The sequence below is a fragment of the Lagopus muta genome, chromosome 3, assembly GCF_023343835.1.
Source record: "Lagopus muta isolate bLagMut1 chromosome 3, bLagMut1 primary, whole genome shotgun sequence".
Classification (NCBI taxonomy): domain Eukaryota; kingdom Metazoa; phylum Chordata; class Aves; order Galliformes; family Phasianidae; genus Lagopus; species Lagopus muta.
Window position 1 is genome coordinate 71,576,817 of NC_064435.1, and position 19,777 is coordinate 71,596,593.

General features: G+C 40.6%; 1 protein-coding gene across 1 annotated transcript; it reads left to right on the forward strand.

The window, feature by feature from the left end:
• Window positions 1-5,356: 5,356 nt before the first annotated feature.
• OTULIN (OTU deubiquitinase with linear linkage specificity) lies at window positions 5,357-14,534 on the forward strand. The gene is made up of 7 exons (XM_048939483.1): window positions 5,357-6,102; window positions 7,279-7,352; window positions 7,624-7,718; window positions 8,892-9,035; window positions 10,243-10,368; window positions 11,428-11,697; window positions 12,931-14,534. Exons 1-7 carry the CDS (start codon window positions 5,789-5,791, stop codon window positions 13,123-13,125), a joined length of 1,218 nt encoding a protein of 405 aa, XP_048795440.1. The 5' UTR covers window positions 5,357-5,788; the 3' UTR covers window positions 13,126-14,534.
• Window positions 14,535-19,777: the final 5,243 nt, after the last annotated feature.

Consider the following 19,777-nt stretch of genomic DNA (forward strand, 5'->3'; position numbering starts at 1 on the left):
AGCAGGTTCTCACGCTGCAGAAAACTTTGTCAGAAGCCATGCTGTTTAGCAAATAGTTTTGCTTTGTTTACTCCTTTTCATTCAAATATAAATATATATAATATATATGTGTGTATATATATATTATAAATATAAATACATATGTGTCTGACACCTGCTGTTAGGTGGCTCATACAGTTTGGTTTCACAGCTTTCCCTGCTGCTTTACTCTCAGGAATTAGTGGAGTAAACCATTCTACCAAGGACAATTACCCTGACCTGTATCAGGGTGACAGTGAACAAAATACATAACTCAGCTTCACAGTGGATTGATTCTGGGTCAAAACAAAGGAAGCAGCTGAAAGACTGCTCAGAAGCAAAAGCATAGGAAAAACAAGCTTAAAAAAAAAAAAAAAGCGCTTCCTTTTCATACTCAGTAATGTGAAAATTACACACTTTGTTTGAATGTGATACAAAACTACTTAGCTGGCTTGACTAGGAAATGTGAAAGTAGATGTTATTAACCCAGGTGGGAGATAGGTGCAAATAAACCAAAGCTATCAGCTAGTTGCTACAGTTTGTTAAATCATCTTTTAAAAGCAAACTATTCTACTATCAAGTAAGAAATTGACTATATCTATTTTTGAGTTTTCTTACAACTGTAGTGGCTGCTTCACTACATGTACAAATAAAGGAAGGTACTTCAAAGAGATTAGATAAATGTAAATGCCTTTTTACAACACTGCTGGGTTATTTATCAACTAAACGCACATGGCATCTCCAGTAAAGAGATCTATATCCTCAAAAAATTTTAAAGAATAAAGTTAAATCTGTCAGAGTCTTGGAGAAATGACAAGCTATTAAGAGGTATATAAAGGCACATGAGGCAAAATATTCAATTTTTCTTCACCAATTTTCCTATTAGGTCTCTTGTCTCCTTCAATAATGCTAAACACCAAATATGTCTTATTTTCCTTCCTTTCTCTTTCCAGCACTGCTAATACTGTGGAGATGGTTTGGACATAATTCAGCAACAAGAGCTCCTATTCTGTTCTCCCCCCCCCCCCCCCCCCCCCCCCCCCCCCCCTTCTACCACAGTGTCCATTTTGTTTTATCAGCTGCCTTTGGTTGTCAAAGTCACTATTGCCTACTTTAAAGTGTGATTCCCTGTGTTCAGGCTGCACCTCTTCCTGCACTATTCCTTATCTGTCCTCTATGTACAAGGAAGTGGGCTGCTTAATCACATCAAGAAAAACTCCAAAGTCCTCTGGTTAAGATTACATACTCTGAGATTTCTTTGTGATGTTTTATTTCAGTAACCCAACTTGATGCTACTTCTCCTAATCTTAATAGCACACTATAACACAAAGCAGATTTGACTACAAAAAGGCATCCGCTTGTTACCCTCTTGTTACATCCAAAATCAAGTTTGCCATCAGTACAGTTGATGAGAGTCCTTCACTGCTCCTTTGTGAGAAAGGGTCATCTGCACACTCACATTATCAAACAAATACAACAGATACAGTTGTATTACATCAGATACATCAGTTGTAATACATCAGACTCCCTAGGCAGAACATTACAATTTACCCCTTGACTTCATCCTGATCACCATTCCAGATGGTGGGTTTGTTTCTCCCTCTTTGACTTCTACCTCCCCCATTACACCCAGGTCCTCAGGCAGATCCACAGCCTGCTTTCCCAAAGAGAAGGTCACATCAGGTCAAAGAAGTCGGTGACTGTGTTATCTGCATTCTCACCTGAAACATGTGTTTAACTAATGCCACTAGCAGAAATTTCTGCTTGAAAAAAATAGCCTGCGGTCACAGACCAGAAACTGCTGCACTGCCCACATACTTCTGTTCATTACATATCCCAGGGTACCCCATAGGGTACTTCACAACTCGGTTCAGGTGGCTTCAGAAATTTGTCAGTAAACAATGATTTATTTATGTAAACAGAAAGTCAAGTCAGTCTTAGCAGAAACAGCCACAGTAATTTACAAAAACAAAATCCTCCTTTTTTCTTCCCTTCTATCTGTAGACAAGACAACCTATTTGGTTTTATCATATAATAAATACACACATGCATTTGGCAGAATTAATGTAAGAAAATGAGTACAAACTTCAATTCTGAACTTCCTTTGCAAGCTATAATGTGATGGAAACTACAGCAATGATAGCAGGATAACACAGGATAACAAAGTCTAAGCTGCAGCAAGCAAGAATAAGTCCAAACAGAGAGACCAGAGAGACAGAGAAAAGAAGGAAGAAGGTTTAGCTTTGCTTACCTTTAAAAGGCCTTACATATACAGGGATCTCCAACAAGATACTGTCAACTCCACTGCCAACCCTTAAATGAGGTCTGGGAAGGGGTGGATCCTGGCTCCACCTCTTACAGTCACTTAGGTACACTGCATGCAGCTGAGCTCCCCTGAGCTGGTCCTGCCTTCCCACCAGGTGCTCAATCACTGGTTCAGGCCATGACTCAGCATTTCTGCTACACAAGCACAAAGAAAATTCAAACAGTAAAAGAAACACGTATCTGATGCTAGGGGTGGAAAAGATGGAGGAAGCCAGATGTTCACATTTCTTAAATTGTTGTCTCATGAAACTGCTAAAGTTTTGCATTTAGTACCACTGGTTTCTTCATGTCTCTATTTCCCATCTTTTTTTTTTTTTTAATGTAGAACTCTGTCACAGTTGAGGAAGTCAGAGTCCCAAAATATGATCTTCCACTGCTATTTCACTGTATGCTTTGTAACCCCTTTACTATCTGAGCCTGGGGAAAACATAAAGATTATAAACACTTTGGGAAAAAGTGTGTTAAACTAGTATATTTTCTTTAGCTTGGTATCCACTAAGTTATTTTTTGCAGTTCACATGAGTTCTTGTGTTTTTTTTAATATATGTTGGGATAAACGTTCTTCCTAGTAATGACAAAGCTGAATTATTGTGCCCTGCATTTCAAAATTGTTACCGGAGACTTATATTCTTACTTTGATATTTTGGGGTTGAAAACTTAGATCTCAATCTTATTTTCAGCCAAGATGCCAAATCTTACCACTCTCATTAAAAACAAACAAACAAACAAACAACAACAAAAAACAGATCTCGTGTAGCATAGGAGCTACATGGCGTTCCCCTTTGAGTTATAGTAACAAAAGAGTTGGATTTATGAGTGCAATATTCTAAGCTATTCATACATAAAGACAGGAAAGTAGACAAAGCTTTTGCTTTTATTATAAATTTTGATGAGGCTTAGTTGTCTACCTACTTTGCAGATGGAGGTCTGAAAATACAATGAGTTATAAGTGGTTTGGGAGCCCAAAGATCTTGGCCTTATACATCTAAATTTTGCTCAAGCCTCACTCTAAAAAACAATCAATCAACCAAGGAAACGAAACTTGAAGAATAACATAATTACTTTTGATATTGTCAACAAAAGTAAATAGCTGCTCCTTTTTTTTTTTTCATAGATTCATTTATCATGCTTGATCTTAATATATATATGTATTTTCCAAATATAACAGCATTAGCTCTTCTAACTAGCTTCAGAAATTCAACAGAATCCTGTGGAGATTCTTAGCATCCGCTAAGTATTTCAGTATTTTTGTAATTTGTAGACATGTATTTATCAGTTGTCAGTAACAAAAAGCAAGATGGTATCTCTGTCCTGAAGACTTTACAAAAGATATCTCTTCTGCTGGAAAATACAGCTTTATCTATACACATAAGAAATTATGTATGACTCAAGCTCTAGATTAAAGTAATTATGGCTAACATTCTTTTCAAATGTCAGTGCAAAATGGAAAACATTGGAGGAAGCTGTGTGCTTGGAAGAGGAATAATTCTGAAATGGCCAATCTGAAATAACATATTTTGAGACAAGCAGTTTTTCAATGAAAGGTGTTTTTCAAAGGAGATATCATGAAGAGCAAACCAGCACTGATTTAATTCAGGAAAAGAGCTGTAATACAAAAATATTAGAGTTATGTTTCCCTTTCCCTCCTCAAATGTTCATGGTACTACTTTGTGTCTCAAGAATAAAAGAAAGAGAGAAAAAATAATGGTTACAGGGATGCCCACCAATTTATTTAACTTAAAAATGCGTACCATTGGAGATCACTTATCACTGTCATTTTGTCTTTCTTAGGGCTTACTACCTGACCTTACCATAAAACATTCTTCCTATACTGTTTGCTACTCTGACTGACTTTTTAAAAGAATCCTACTTCAAACTGTTTTCCCATCAGAATGTCTGAAGTTATTTTTTCCTGCCTAAGCATTCCTTGTATTATTTAGAGAGAGTTTAATTTCCCTTATGAGGGAAAATTAACTGTTCAAAGAAGATGAATAATTTTTTGTCCCGTTTTTAGGCCTGATTTAAAGCTTAAGTCCTTCCAAAACACTCACATTAAGTTCTACAAGAATATGCTTTTCTTACTCTTTATTGTTCTCTTGTTTTTAATATTATTCAGTATACATAGGTCTGAGTAACACGTAATTTTGAAAGGTCTATAATTTGCTCTCTGTAAAGAGCATTATACCTCTGTAGAGGTATTCCTGTTTGGAGTTTAACAAAGGTACGTGATTCATGGGGAGTATTATTTCTGGAGCAGAAAACTCTTGCTCATTAATGTTTTATTCCATTCCTACCAGTACCGGCAGCCTGTGACTAGCATATAACATTTGTAATTTGGCCTTCCAATACTTAAAGAGAATCTGTCAGCAGGAGGGAAATCAACTATTTACATGTATAGATAGAGAGAGGACAAAGGGGAACAGTCTTAAATGAAAAGAGGAGATATTTGGATTTGATGTTGGGGAAATTTTTCACTGAGGGAGTGCTGAGGTCCCATCCCTGGAGGTGCTCAAGGACAGGTTGGATGGGGCCGGGGCAGCCTGTCCTGGTGGGTGGCAGCCCTGCCCACAGCACAGGGTTGAGACTAGGTGGGCTTTGTGGTCCCTTCCAACCCAAACTGTTCTGTGATTTCTTTTTCTCTCATCCCCTTGGTTGCAGGAAAAGACTTGCTTTGGAGCTGAAGCTGTCAGGGGTCTCATAGGTGACTGGCTCTTTCTGATGACATTGCTGTCCCACAGATGGGTTCTTCCATCCATTTTGCAGTGAGCCAGCTTCACACACAGAGCTATTTAATTTTGCCCACGATGGGGTGCTAGCTTGTAGTTCCACAAAGCTAGCACGCCTTTACATATCCACAGCGTGATGCTGATGTCAGTTTGCACCCACACATTCACGTTCACAAGCAAAATCATTGTCATCGTTTCCCATTGGTTCTACGTACCCAAACATGCTCCCTGCCGGTGCGCTGGGGTATTGTCATTTATCCTTCCATTCCATGTGACACCGAGCGCCCGGCCCGGCCGGGATGGGAAGGAGAGGGGGAAGGAGAGCAGTTTCTCTGTACACCGCGTGAGTCTGCAGAAAAGCCGCTGTCACGGGACTGACTCTTGCTTCATTGGGGTTTCTGGCGGATCTCGGGTTTGTAGCTGATAGCATCCTCGAGGGAAGCATGTGTGCAGCCAAAGCTGTTCTCGCACAGGCAGAGCGGGAGCTGAAGCCGTCCTGCCAAGGAGTGTTTGACAGCAGCTGGGCTGCTGTGTTACCTCAGCAAGTGCTTCTAGGGCTTGTTCCTGCTTTTGGGTAATTAAAGGAACCTCTGAATGCCCAGAAGGCAGCTATTGAAATACCGTGCCTTCCTTAAAAATGTGATGTTGTTCTTCCGTGAGAGAGTCACAGAGTCACCTACTCCTGCATTCTTCAAAGCCAGGATAGCTTTCAGGAGTGGATGAGAGAACCGCACGGCCTTCCTGTGGGTGCAGCACAGACACAGAAGAAAGCAAGGATTGCAATGCAGGGGATGAAGCACGAAAAGGAAGCTGGTGTTCCTTCTAATGAGCTGGGCTCAGCAGACACAGTCACTGAGCAGAAGGAGCAACCTGCAGAGGAAATGAGAGAAGAAAATCTATGCAGAAGTATTGGGGGACCTGAGGGGAGAAATAGGATTAAATCACTTGCGACACATGATGATGATCCTAGAGATTGTGAAATATATTTGTCTGTGTCTGACAATCCTTCAGCAATGGAGACACCTGTGGACAGGTAAGGATTTATTTTTTTTATAGAGAAACTTTTTCTTTTGGAAAGAGGTGCTTTCAATATGTATAAACTATGCTAGAACTCACTCTTGTTGTTGGGTACCAAGTTGTTATTTTATCATAGTGTTTTCAAGGTATATATTCTTCAAAGTAGATATTCTTGAAATTCTTCACAAACCCCGATGTATCTTAGTTTCTGGTGTGAAATAAGATCAGGTGTGGAAATTAAGATTTGTCCAATGCCCCAGTAATTAGGGTAAGGACTTGGGATATGCTTCTCTGAAACATTTCAGCAGGCTGTATTCTCTTATGGGGAACTGTGTTTAGTATTTACCACGTTGTTTCTCTCTTTAATTCATACTTCAGTATTGTTAGAAATTGAATCTCAAGCATCTGCTTGAAACTTGAGTAACTACTAAACTATGGTTTCCTACAACTTTACTACAGATGACAGTTTCCTTGTATTAGCCTGTCATTGACTTTATATTAAACGTTTTTGGTCAAGTGCTGGACTGGGCTGCCCAGGGAGGTTGTGGGGTCACCATCCCTGGAGTTCAAGAAATGGTTAGATGTTGTACTGAGGGACACGGTTTAGTGGGAATACTGGTGGTAGATGGATGATTGGACTGCATGATCTTGGAAGTCTCTTTCAACCCTGGTGATTTTATGATTCTATGATTTTTCTTGTTCTCAAGGGAAATATATGCAAATGGGTTAGCAATGTTACTTCTTATTTCTTCTTAAGAAAGCAGATTTGGATGTAGATGAGTGTAATTTAATTACCACCTGGCTGCACAGAGCCCTGCCTTGCAGTTTCCGTAGCTGCTTGTCCTCTTCCAGTCATATGAGATGAGTGAGATCACTGGTTGTTGCTCAACACCAGTAGAATATAGACTTAAAGCTTTGGTGAGTAACGTGTTTTTAGTTGTGTGCACAGATATAGCATTTATGTATATATGACAGAGCATTGTGGCTTTTATCTTTCACAAATCTGTCCTTTCAAAATTACAAAGAGACTCTAGTGCTCTGTAGACCCCATACTGCTGGCAGAAGTCCAGGCAGCTTCATTACTAACATTGGTGTCATAGTGAAGTGTTTAATGAAAATGTATAAGATGGAAATCAAATCAAACAGCTGAAAAGATTAATGACAATTATTTGTACTGTTCCATAATGTGCAGTGTAGTGAGGAGGACATTTGCTGTGAAGCAGAAGAGAGAGAAGATGCTGCACACTTGCAAGACAAGCTCTTCAGGTATGTTTGAACTTTGTGGTATTTAAAAAATGGTATTACAATTAATTGTATATTTCTGTTTGCTTGCCATTTTTGAAGCATGTAGTTCCTTCCCCACCAATAGCTCTGTAGCAGCTCTGTTGTTGTACAGCCAGTCTCTTTTGGCACCAAAGTGACTTTAATGTGATAGCATGTGTTCAGAAGTGCAAGTTAAAATGTTTTTTTTTCTATGCTGTTGTATGTTCTGTTTCATGTTTTTTGTCAGTGTAATTTGCAAATTCTATATTGACAGAATATAAATTAAGTGTTGCGCCTGAAATGGATATCCTGGAGTATTGTGAAAAGGAATGGAGAGGAAATACACCAGTAGCAAAAAGGATGAGAAAGGTATATTTTCTACTTTCTGACTTCACTGGGCTTTTTATTTCTGTGTTTCATAAGTGGCTTTCTACACAAAAGGTCTTTAAAACAGGAAAGGTAATAGCAATATTTTTCAGTGTCGTGTCTTTGAAGTGGCTGGTAACTGCATGATAGTTTTGGTCATACTTATTAAGAATGAATGTTCAGTAAGGCTACTTGTGACAGGCTACGATTTTTGTTTATTGCTCTTCTTTGTGACTGTTTTCAATTTAAATTCGATTTATTTCCATAAAATAGTAACCCTAAGGGCTATTGAAATGGCAGACCAGGTGGCCAAACTTTTATTTTTTTTGCTTTTGTTTTTTAGAAGGAAGTTAACTGAAGTAGGTGAATCACTTGATTTTTAAGATGGAGAGCTTTGTTGGGTAGGATCAGTTTTGTTTTGCTTTTAATTTTTTTTTCCTGATACTTATTTTCTGTACGTTTTTTGACAAGTTTTCTTATATTAATGTTGAGCGACAGCAGTAGAAAGTGAAGTAGAGATTGATTTGGGCGTTCTTTATTTTAAATTGTGTTGGAGAAAAAAAATAGTGGTATGCACAAACATCTTGTTAGACGAGCTGAATAAACATACTAAGCTTCAGAAGCTCAATTTCAGCATTGCTTCTTCTGTTACAAGTGTTTGTATGGGAACAGCAAAGAGGGGACAAATGTGATGAGACATCAGAAACTTCTGTTTAAATGCAAAATTTCCCCTGAGACATAAATAAGCTGCATGTGACAAGTATTGGGTAAATGGCATAAACTATTGCTAGAACTTCTTGTTGTAATCATGCTGTACTTTTAGGTGTGTTTGCGTTTTGTTTCAAACCTAAGTGTGCTGGCTACCTACATTCCAAAGATATTTCTGTTGTGTAGTCAGACAGTCACAGACAGTTACCTACTTCAGTTCCATTGGTTTCTTGTTTGTTATTTAGCAGAACTATGGAAGTTTTGTTTTTGTAAGGCAAAATTCATGACATGAAGTCATACATACTTCCAAATCATTTGATTGATCAAACCTTTCTTTGTTTTTGAGAGAGCTTTATCATTAGATGCTGATGTTCCAATTCCTTTATGATACTGGTGCCTTGAAACATCTCACTCCTTTGAAATGATTTATTAATGCTTTTGTGTTATTTGGATTTTTAATTTTCCTAGGGATATGAAGCAGTTGCACAGAAGTTTGCATCCATAAGGCAAGTACGAGGTGATAACTACTGTGCTCTCAGAGCGACTCTGTTCCAGGCACTAAGTCAAGCTACTCAGTTACCGCGCTGGATGCAGAGTGAGGATTTTACTGCGGTATGTGTCAAATAGGTCTTCTGACAGTAGACATTGTCTCTAGCCTATTGGGTGATTTTGTGGTCTCACTTCTCTGTTACATGCTCACATATCAATATCTCTTGAATTAAGAAGCAGTAGTGTTCTGTTGCATTGTAGGTTTACAGTGATGGCTCCAACTTGGAATTGAGTCCACATCTCTGTAGTTCCTAGTTTATAATGTGTAAATGTTCTTGTACTGACTGTAACATTGCCAGTAGAGAGAACATAGTGCTAATTCGGAGTCCTTGTAAAATGAAAACTGGTTGGTCATGGCTGACAGTACATATGCTGCTCTAGTCAAATGGTTTACTTAATATGAAGCACAAACTACTGCACAAGTTCTAATGGCAAAATGAGTTAATAAATGAGAGCCCAGAACTGCACATACAATTGGTGGTGTGTCCTTCAAGAGGAATGTGAAAGCTCTTAAGTGAGCAGACATAGCTGTAGCATGGAAGCAGTAGAAAACCTGTAGCATGTGAGCGGGTCTTATACTAGAGTGTCATCTGCTGCATCAACTGATCTTCAGGTTGTATTCTTTCTAAGAAACTTTGTTCCCTAGTTCAGGGAGTTCTCTGGAAAGAAAACACAGTTTTTGTGTTCTGGGCTAAGCAGTTAGTGCTTCACCAAGAAATGTGTTTGGTCTGGTGGATATGGCATCTTTCATTGCTGCTTCCGTTGGTTCCAGGAAACTTTCAGACACAGTCACTGCTGTCTGCTGCTGGACTTTAAAAACAAGTCTTGAGTAATTTAAACTTCTTTTTCTCTTGCTTTATATCAGGGGATAGTAGTAGACCAGTGCTCTGACTGTGAGATGGCAAACCTCCGTGTCCAGAGAGGCTGTGGATGCCCCATTCCTGGATTCATTCAAGGCCAGGCTGGATGTGGCTCTGGCAGCCTAGTCTGGTGGTTGGTGACCCTGCACACAGCAGGGGGTTGAAACTAGATGATCTTTGAAGTCCTTTTCAACCTAGGCCATTTTATGATTCTATGATAGGATGATACGATTCTATGAAATATTACCCAGCCAGGTGTGTTCAGTTATGGTCATAGTATGACATGTTCAGAAAAATACAAGGAATCATGTTAAGATGATGAACAATAAAAATATAATAATAATAACATGCAGTTCTTTCTTTCAGGATTTCTTAATTCAGCTGACTTTTCTTCCTCTGTTAACTTCCAGCTTCCTGAGAACTTGTTAAGCAAATATGACTGGATCAAGCAGTGGCAGCTAAAACAGAGACCAAGGAGAAAGACGGGAGAAATAAGTGATGAAATAAAAGAATATTTATTGCTACTAAAGAAGAAGGTTAGAAAAGTATTTGTTTGGTTTTGGTCTTTGTCAAATGGGAAAAATGACAAATAATTTTGAGTAGGGATGCTGTCACTAGTGAAGCAAAACATTTACCTGTGTATACTGCAAAATATCAAAGACAGACTGGTCTTCACCGTTTGCTTTGGCCCAATGCTGGAATTCATATATATGCACCTGTGCAGAAGATTGTTAAAGATTCTATGAAGAAATCAGTGTAATAGAGTAACATTTTGCTTCTGTTATTTTTTGTGTTTGTATGAAGAAGCGATGTATATTACCATTAAGTCTTGTTGCTGCTTTGAACAGCTCATGGAAAGAAAAAAACCCGCAGAATAATGCTGAAGTAATTTCAAAGGAGTAGTTTTTGTTTGTTTTTTGTGCTTTAACCTAGAATGAAAACAGGGCATAACAGTTTTCCAGAGAATTACACATCTACTTTGCTGTATTCCCCCTTCCCTTGCTCCTGAGAAACTGCAATCAGAGGCTACCTGTACTGCCTACCCCCAGCTACCAAAACAACATGGCCAAATAAGCACAATACAGACAGACATTCTAAATAACTGAAATATAAAGAATGTGAAGGTTGTGGATGCCCCATCCCTGGAGGTGTTCAAGGCCAGTTGGATGGGAGACTGGGCAGACTGGTCTAGTATTATTTATGGAGGTTGGTAGCCCTGCCTGCAGCAGGAGGTTGGAGCTTGATGATCCTTGAGGTCCCTTCCAACCCAAGCCATTCTATGATTCTATGAAGGACACAGGAAACAAAGCCCGTTACCTTTCTCCTATGACAGCATGTTTTGTCACCTTGTAACTATTTCCAGCATCCCCCTATTTTGCTTTTGTTGAGGACCAGCTAAAGCAAAATCAGACTAACCCAGCATGACCTTGGCAGAGCAACAGCTGTGGGTATACTGTAGTGTTTCTAATAATGTCAAAGCCTTTCCCAAGTTAAATTCAGAGTACCTGTGCTGAACATCTGACAATTCATGAGTTTTGCAACTCCTGCACAGTGATGGCTATTGATATGTGTTGTACATTGTTTTTGTTTAACAGTGGAAGTGTGTAAGTGACATCAAATGTTCTGCTGAGAAACAAGAAGCTTGTGATGAACTGTTTAAAAACGAAGAGGAGGAGTACAGTCTGTATGAAGCTCTGAAATTCTTGATGCTTAACACTGCCATTCAGTTATACAATGATGAGAAAAATGGAAGGAGAGTTCCCATCTTCTCATGGCTACTGTTTGTTCGTGATACATCTAGCAACCCTTGTCAGTTAATGCATAATCACCTGAATCAAATAGGTCACAGTGGAGGCCTTGAGCAGGTAAGGAGAGATTGTTCCTACAGCACTTGGGGGTTTTTTGCTTGGAGTTCTCAGTTTCAAGGGGCTTAAGAAATCATCCAGCTTTTGTTAGTCTGTCAGAACTTAATGTAGCCTGGTCTTTCATTGGGAAAAATTATAGTAGAACTACTTGTACTAAAAAATCTTCCTTATAAACACTAATTTTGTGTGGCGGATAACATTTGGGTACCATTCTTTGGAAATAAGGTATTCTTTGGATAGTAGCAATTGTCCTAGTGTTAACAGTTAAGACACTATAATAATATGATAAATTCTACCACTCAGAGAGATAAGGTGATTCTGTGTAGTACATGTACTTGCTGAATTCTGACAATGATTGCCTTGTATGTTGTAGAAACTTACATAAAAGATCCCAAACAAAACCTAGCAGGTTGAGATGAATAGTTCTAAAGATTGTAGGTAACATCAGTTTAAAAAATTGATACAGTAGTGCAGTTATACTCAGTAGTTTAAAGACACTAAAAGCACAGAAGTATTATGTTTGGTTCATGTTTATTGGCTAGTAACTAGCATAGATGAGACAGACTACTGTTAAATTAGCTGATTTGTTGTAAAGGTGAAGCTGCAGTGTTTTTTCTTAGCAGTGACCGTTCTTCTGACAAGTTTGGTCAGTAAATAATGTTACATATTTTCACACTGACTAAACTTATTTCTTTTGGTGATGCTTGCTGTAAATTGCTATTTAGAACATGCTTGTCACTGTAGTAGACAAAATGAAGAAACTGGAAAAATCTTCTCAAGTCCATTTGATATGTACAGGCTTTGTAAGGGCTTTCTGTCTGCAGCTGATTGGTTAGAAGGTCAGAGTACTCACAGAAAGAGGAAGGATCACTGCCTGAAACTGCTCTTTGTCTGGTTTGGTGACTTAATGGGATGAACATTGATATGAAAGTACATCTTTCCTACCTGCTTGTGGCAGTAGGGAAGTGAGGTTCTCTGAACAGACCACCATTTCCTAAGGAGCAGTATCTTACTATGCCATTTCTGCAACCAAAGAGCATGGCATCTTCGAGCTATTTATGCAGCAAGTCATGGATGGTTTTAAGCATCAAGGTACTGCATGTATATACATTCACATTTTATCAGTCATGTTTTTTTATTAAAAGTAACATCCAATTGGTATTTCTATAAGAAATACCTTGTAGAAGGCACATTAAATTTTACAAGTTCTATTTCTGCTTTGTTCCAATATAGGTGGAAATGTTTCTCCTTGCTTATGCTCTGCAGTACACCATCCAGGTGTATCGACTGTATAAGTGTAGTACTGATGAATTCATCACATTTTATCCCAATGATCCTGATGAAGACTGGCCTGTGGTGACTCTCGTAACTGAAGATGACAGACATTATAACATTCTGGTCAGAATGTGCCAAGAAACAATGCTATAAAGGGGATTTTGAACAGACACACCTGTGCTTATGGAGGTTTCCAGTGCTATTTTGAAACAGCATGATGATGAAACAGGTGTTATTAACCTTGCAACGACTTGAAATTCTTGTTTTAGAAGTTTGCATCTGGACTAAAATATCAAACAGGTTCTGTCTCAAGCATAATTCAAAAGTTTTGCAACTGTGGCTTCTGTTACTGATGTAAAATAACAAGTGGGAACATTTTCAATCTTTTTCTTTTAAGAGCTTGCTCTGAAATTCAAAAACTATAGATACTATTCTTTTAAGAAGTGATGATCTTCTGTAAGATGGGAGCTGTCTTGTGCCCTCTAAAATAATGAGATACTGATGAATTCAAATTTCTAGAAAAGTGTCCTAACAGATCTTTGTCTGCCTGCACACAAGCAATTTGTGTAAATCAAGGTCTGAGTAATTTAATGTCTACCTTGTGTTTAATGGTGCGAGAGAGGTACTTAAAAGTTTTCTATTGCTCTAGACCTGAGTGTCTAATTTAGAAGCCAGGCATCCGTTACACTGAAAGTGAAGAGTTCTTCCCCTTCTGACCTCTGGAAAAGATTATGACAAAAGGCATTGGCAGTAAAGGAGTACAAATCTCATTTGTTAGCAAGTCACAAATTCAAAACCTGCACAAAATCAACTTCAGTTGTAGTAGCTGATATGAGATGACCACGTGCACGCAAACTCCATGGCTGTTAACATTACTGTTTCTGTAACGTTAAGCTTTGCCAGTAACTGCTGTGGAGAACACAGCACAAGTAGATGACAGTAAATTTATGGTGGAACTCCTCTGCTCTTGGGGGGGGAGCATGTAGGTGGCTCTGTGTTTCTGCTTAGGAATATTCAAAGTTGTTTAAACAGAAAAACTAAAGGGGGCAGTGCTGGCATACCTAAACACAACGGAAGAAAGCCTTCACCTCAGTGGAAGTATGACCTACAGATGATTCTCCAAACAAGAGTGGTGAAAATTTCCATATATTTGGAGCTGTGTAATACTGAAGGCTTTTTAAGGGCTAGGTTTAAAGAGTTAATTAATACCTATCTTCCATTCGCCCCGGTGAAAGCATACAGCAGAATTTCTTCATACGAAGGAAAACAGTGGCCCAGATGATCTTGGGACTTGCTGGGCTTTGCATTGTTACATGTGGTAATGGTTGGTTGGCTGTGGATAGAGCTTAGAGAAGTGGAGCAGCGAGCAGGGTGGAGTATTGGGGCTTGGTGCAGCTCTGAGAAGCTGGTGCTGAAACCAGCCCCACAGTGCCTGTGGGAGCTCACCCAGAGCTGGGCTGCCTGGGGAAATGCAGGTGTGTTCAGTTCAGGAGCATAATGCATGCAGATCGTTGAGTCAACACAGACAAAATCCAGGCCAAGTTTGTTTCTGCAGGACAGCAACAGCCCTACCACACATTTGGGAGAGAAGATGTAACTCATTTTGAACTGGGATGGTAATACAGCAAAACATCCCCATGTAGTTGTTAAGGGAGGTGGGGAGAGGGAGCTCTTGCATTGCATATCAGGTGCATAGCTCTCAACCCTAATACTTGGGTCAGTTGTGCATCCTGTTGTCATAAGACCGTGACTGGCCTTGGTTCCACCAGTATTTTAGTTGGCAGGAAAGGACTGAAAATGTTTTAAGATGGCCAAGTGTTCTTTAAGAATGCTCCCTTTTTTGGTAATGGTGGAAACCCATGGTGAGCACATTCTGGAAGCTTTCCACTAGATGAATCATTGTACTGTGGCATCGACTAATACGCTTTAAATCAGACAGACGCAAAGGTTGTTTTCATTTACACATTTGTTGAGGAAAATCAGAATCTGAGAAATGAAGAGGAAACTTAATTCCAGCAAACTAAAAGTGGAGCAGGGGCTGGTTAGCACAGCTTCTTGGAGGAATGAGTCCATTTCTGAATTGGAGCTGATGAGGTGCCCTTATCCTGACTTCTCTTCAAGATGATAGGGTGCAAAAAACAAAGCAAACAACAACCAGAAACCAAGAAACCCACCAACAACCAAAACAAAAACAACAAAAACTCAACCGTGAAGAGGGATTACAATTACAATTACACACACAAAAAAATTCAGTAATCTTGTTACTTATTTTAAAATTCCTGTATCAAGATACAAAACACAGCTGCATTTTTTTCTCCACTTGCAGAACTATATTTAGCCAGTGTCTCAAAATGAAGACAGTTATTTGACACAGATTTAAGACAGTTCAAGGTATGTTGGATGATGCCCTAGGCAGCCTGATCCAGCGGGTAGCAGCCCTGCAGGGAGTTGAAGCTGGGTGGGTGAAATGCTGCATAGTGATGAAAACTAGAGTGATAGTAGCAGTGGGGCAAAGTCTTTGCCTGCAGCAAGTGAGGACAAGCCCAAACACAGACAGCTGTGGATGCAAAAACAAAGGAGGGGGAGGGGAAAAAAAAAATGCTGCTTACCTTCAAAAGACCTCAGGTACACAAAGATCTCTAGCAAGATACCCCTGCCTCTACTACCAACCCCTAAATGAGGCTCTACCCGTTCACTCAGGTACATTGCATGCAGCTGAGCTCCCCTGGGTTGACCCCACCTTCCCACCAGGTGCTCAACCACTGGTTCAGGCCATGACTTAGCATTTTTCCACTACAGTGGGCTTTAAGGTTCTTTCCAACTCAAACCATTCTGTAATTGTTTTGGGGGTAGTTTACTTTCCTAACACAAAGATGAGGCTAAACAAGGTTCAAGAATGATGTAGGTGGAGAAATAGTGAGGTTGGACTCTCAGACTGTTCAACAGCAGATCAAATCACTTTTAGAATGTGTAAATCTAATAATTTCTACCCACATTTAGGGCTGTGCAGTCCATATTTTATTTTTGCTGGCCTTATTGCTGAATACAAAAATGGTCCTGGCCATCTGCACCAGACCCTTTGATTCGATATCTGAAGTCCTAATTTGCCATAGGGACATGATTAAGGTCCCCTCAGCAATGAAAACCAGAATGTTGACCATGACGTCTGCAGGCCATGTAGCTATTACCAGGGGACTATTGATCCCCAACCTCCAATAATGTCCCCCAAGGTGCAAGTAGGCCACACCACTTCAGTCCCACTATTTGGATTCTTAGCAGGGAGGCCCATTTGGCCTTTCTTTGTGAGTCAATACAAAGGCCCTAGCAGCTGTACTAAGTGAGGTATAAAGGAACGTCAGTATCCCAGTATACCCCAAAATTCTTGCTGCTGCCTTGGTGTGCATCGTAGGGACCGGGAACTCCTGAACCTTGTCTGTTATTGCACTGTGTAGTACTTCGGTCTTTCCCAACCAAACTACCCAGGGATTTCACAGGAAAGCCTGGTCCTTGCACCTTTTTTGGGTTTATAGTCCACCCTTTCTCTTGTAAATGAGTTAGTGAGTCTACTGCCTTTCCTAATGCCCCCAGTGAGTCAGGTGTCAACATGAAATTATCAATATAATGGTACAGTTTGATGTTATTAAGATTATTCTGGTCTGCTAGGTCACACGCCACTAAGCTATGACAATATGTTGGTGAATGTACATACGCCTGGAAACTGAAAGGTCCACTGCCTGCCTCCTCGTGTAAATGCAAACTGACCCTGCAATTCTTCATGAATGGGAATACTGAACAATACATTGGCCAAGTCTAGGACATGGTGGTAGGTTTGTATCTCCCTACTCAATGTGCCCATCAGGGAAGCAATATTGGATACACTACATGAATGGGCAGTGTGATCTTATTTAGTTCTCTGCAATCCACTGTCATTCTCCACGTGCCGTCTGACTTCAGCCATAGATATTTTATAAAGATTGAGGTGTGCTTTGAAAAAGAAAAATGAAAATTATTTATGACTGCCTACATTGTTCCTAAATTACAGAAATTAAATATATATATATATACAGACTTCTAGCTAAAAGGGATGTGTTAACTGTAAAACACTTCTTGAGACTTAAGGATGACTTAAGACTTTTTTTTATTTTCAAAGTATTGCACAACATTCTGGGTTTTGCTTTTCTGCAGCAGATCTGGGTGTTTGGTTCTGGGGCAGTTGTGCAGAGCTGAGAGTATCCACTTGGGTGACAGCCCGCTCTGTGACACTTCAGTGGCGTGTCCACTTTGTAACCTTTTCTGCTTCCAGCTAGCAAAGTTAGTTTTCTGTGTCGGACTGTAATGAACAACAAGGGAAGACTTGCATCTTGGAAGAGTGTGGTCCTTTCAGCAAGTCAGTAGGCAGGACTTAATTGCAGCTTCTGTTCTCCCATCTGAGCCTGTCTTCTGTATTTATACTGTTGGAGAGGAGAGGGGAGCAGAACTAATAATAAGGGCTCACCTCTGGAACTGTTGTTGATTTGCTTAGGTAGTAGTGCTGGAAAGAAAGGGGAAAGGGAATCTTTAAAACAACGAGGGAAAGAAAACACTTTAGGCATCTGACAGTTAATTTCCCCTGCATCGGGTAGCACTTGCACAATGGCAGGCTGTAGTCAGATTGTTTCTTGCTTTTTGGCTCAGGTTCTGGTCTTCTCCCCAGCCCAGAGAACACCCAAGTGGAGCAGCAACACTTGGCCTCTTGCATACCCTCATATACTGCCACAGGAGGTGCTGGCTTGGTGCTTTTAATCTGTCAGGTGGTTCCATTATGTTTGCTTGATTCACTCCCCTCACCCTCACTAAGGCTTTTGTCTCATCAAATCATGCTGAAATAAATAATAAAAAAAAAATTACCACCACCATAAAAAAAAAACCACAACAAAACAACAACAACCAAAAAAACCAAAACAACAACACCTTTTTAAACTAACCAAAACACCCAGTGCTTTTCCAAAAAGTAGTAGGCAATGGGAAACATTATTTTAGAAAGAAAGGGCTGGTGAACTTGGAGCAATGCTTAGGACTCTTTAAAGGAAAGCTTTGACAACTTCTTAAATCAGTCAGATGGTCAGGCAGCCAAATGAAGTGTCCAGGTATTCCTAAATCCCTCAGTCACCACCATCCCATCCCATACATGCTTTATCCCAGCCAACCTGTCTGCCTTTGCAGGAAGATGGAAAATAGCAACAGAGGTCTGTGCTCATGGGAAGTTCAAAGGGAAGAATTGTGCAAGATTTCTTGTGAGGAACCATGATATAAGAGCTAAGAGTGCTGTTGTGAAGGCAGCTCTCTTGTGTGGAAGGGACTACCTTGTCATCAGTGCCTTGCCATAGAAACATCAGGCTCTCTAAAGAAACACTGCATGGATGATGTGTGAATGATGGTGGTAATTGGGTGTGGCATAGCATCGTCTGCTTTGGTTGTAAAAGGATACAGCAAGCAGGTGGAGAATGTTCTGTGTTGGTATTGTGTCTGCCTGCAGTTCTGGACCCGTGCTTGAGGACCCTTGTCTGAGGTCTCTTTGTGCCTTCTGAGGAAATAACCTGGATTAAACCCGAATTCAGTTCACTGAGGGAATGGCAAGTTGTCCTTGTTACCAGTGAAGGAGCAGTCAGAATGCAATGAGGAACAACCTCTCTGCAGGCAGTGAGGAGGCTCTGCTGCTAGGAGTGGAGACTTCCAAGACTGCAAGCAAAGGTGAATCAATAGTGTTATTTGCCCTCTATTTTTTACTTCTCACATGCTTACAGCCTGACTTCTTGCTTAGGGAGAGAGAAATAAAGCTTATATTGTCTGAAAAAAAGTCAGACTTGCTGCATGTGACTGCCTGTTTCTTCACTTTCTGCTGAAACCCGCCATGCAGCAGTGATCCCAGGACTTGTTTTGCAGCTGGGCTCCAGCCCTCCAGCAGTGGGTGCTGCCTACCAGCCCTGCGCTGAGCAGAGAATGCAGCAGGCCTCCTCAGGGCTTGCGGCTGTGGCCATATGCCTGGGGCTGCTGAGTCCCTGCCTGAGGAAACTGAGAATGCGCTACCTTCCTTCTCCCTGTTGAGGGGAAGGAACATCAACCCAGGTTAAACCAGAAACCCCAAACCCACGAGTTCACTGTAGAAATGAGGCCAATAGAAACGGCTCCAACACCTGTGTTCTACTGCTGCACAGAGTGCAAAAGCAACCTCTTTTCCATGCCCTATCCCAGCCCACCTGTTAAACCGCAGATTTTTTCTAGCACAGCCTCCTGCCAGGCCAGTGATCTCCACAGGGATAGCTGGGCAAGGTCAGGCCATGCCCTCTGCAAGCGGCCATGGGGAGGCTGTGCTGGGTGCCAACAGCTAATGAGTGCCTCAGGGAGTTATCTCTTGCTGATTTAAAGGGCCTAATTGTATTTATGGCCATGTTCTGCATTCTTGGCCTTGGGCAGGAACCAGCTATGAGGTGACCAGGAATGAGCAGATCCTGTTTCAGGGACAGGGACAGCTGTCAGTGGCTGAAGAGAAGGAAGGGGCAGCCACAGCGTCCCCAGCCAATGCAGGAGTCTCCGAGGGCTCTCTGGGCAAAACATGGTGGCTGCCCCCAATGACTCCATAGAACAGAACAAACTGTAAGGAGAGCTGCTGCCCAGCCTAAAGCTGAAAATAGAAAGCGACATCTGATCTGGCCTCAATAAGAGGACAACAGAGACAGCAGAGTCCATGAAGCTGGCCACAGGTGTGAGCAACACCCACAGACCTTTGTTAAGCCCTAAATACAGCATCTGCTGTCACATCAGGAGG

What these genes read in the sequence shown, in the direction of transcription:
- OTULIN (XM_048939483.1), top strand. Translation starts at nt 5,789, where the DNA reads ATGAGAGAACCGCACGGCCTTCCTGTGGGTGCAGCACAGACACAGAAG. An exon ending in TAGCAAAAAGGATGAGAAAG is followed by an intron (nt 7,719 to 8,891) that starts GTATATTTTCTA and finishes TAATTTTCCTAG; the next exon opens with GGATATGAAGCAGTTGCACA. An exon ending in TATTGCTACTAAAGAAGAAG is followed by an intron (nt 10,369 to 11,427) that starts GTTAGAAAAGTA and finishes TTTGTTTAACAG; the next exon opens with TGGAAGTGTGTAAGTGACAT.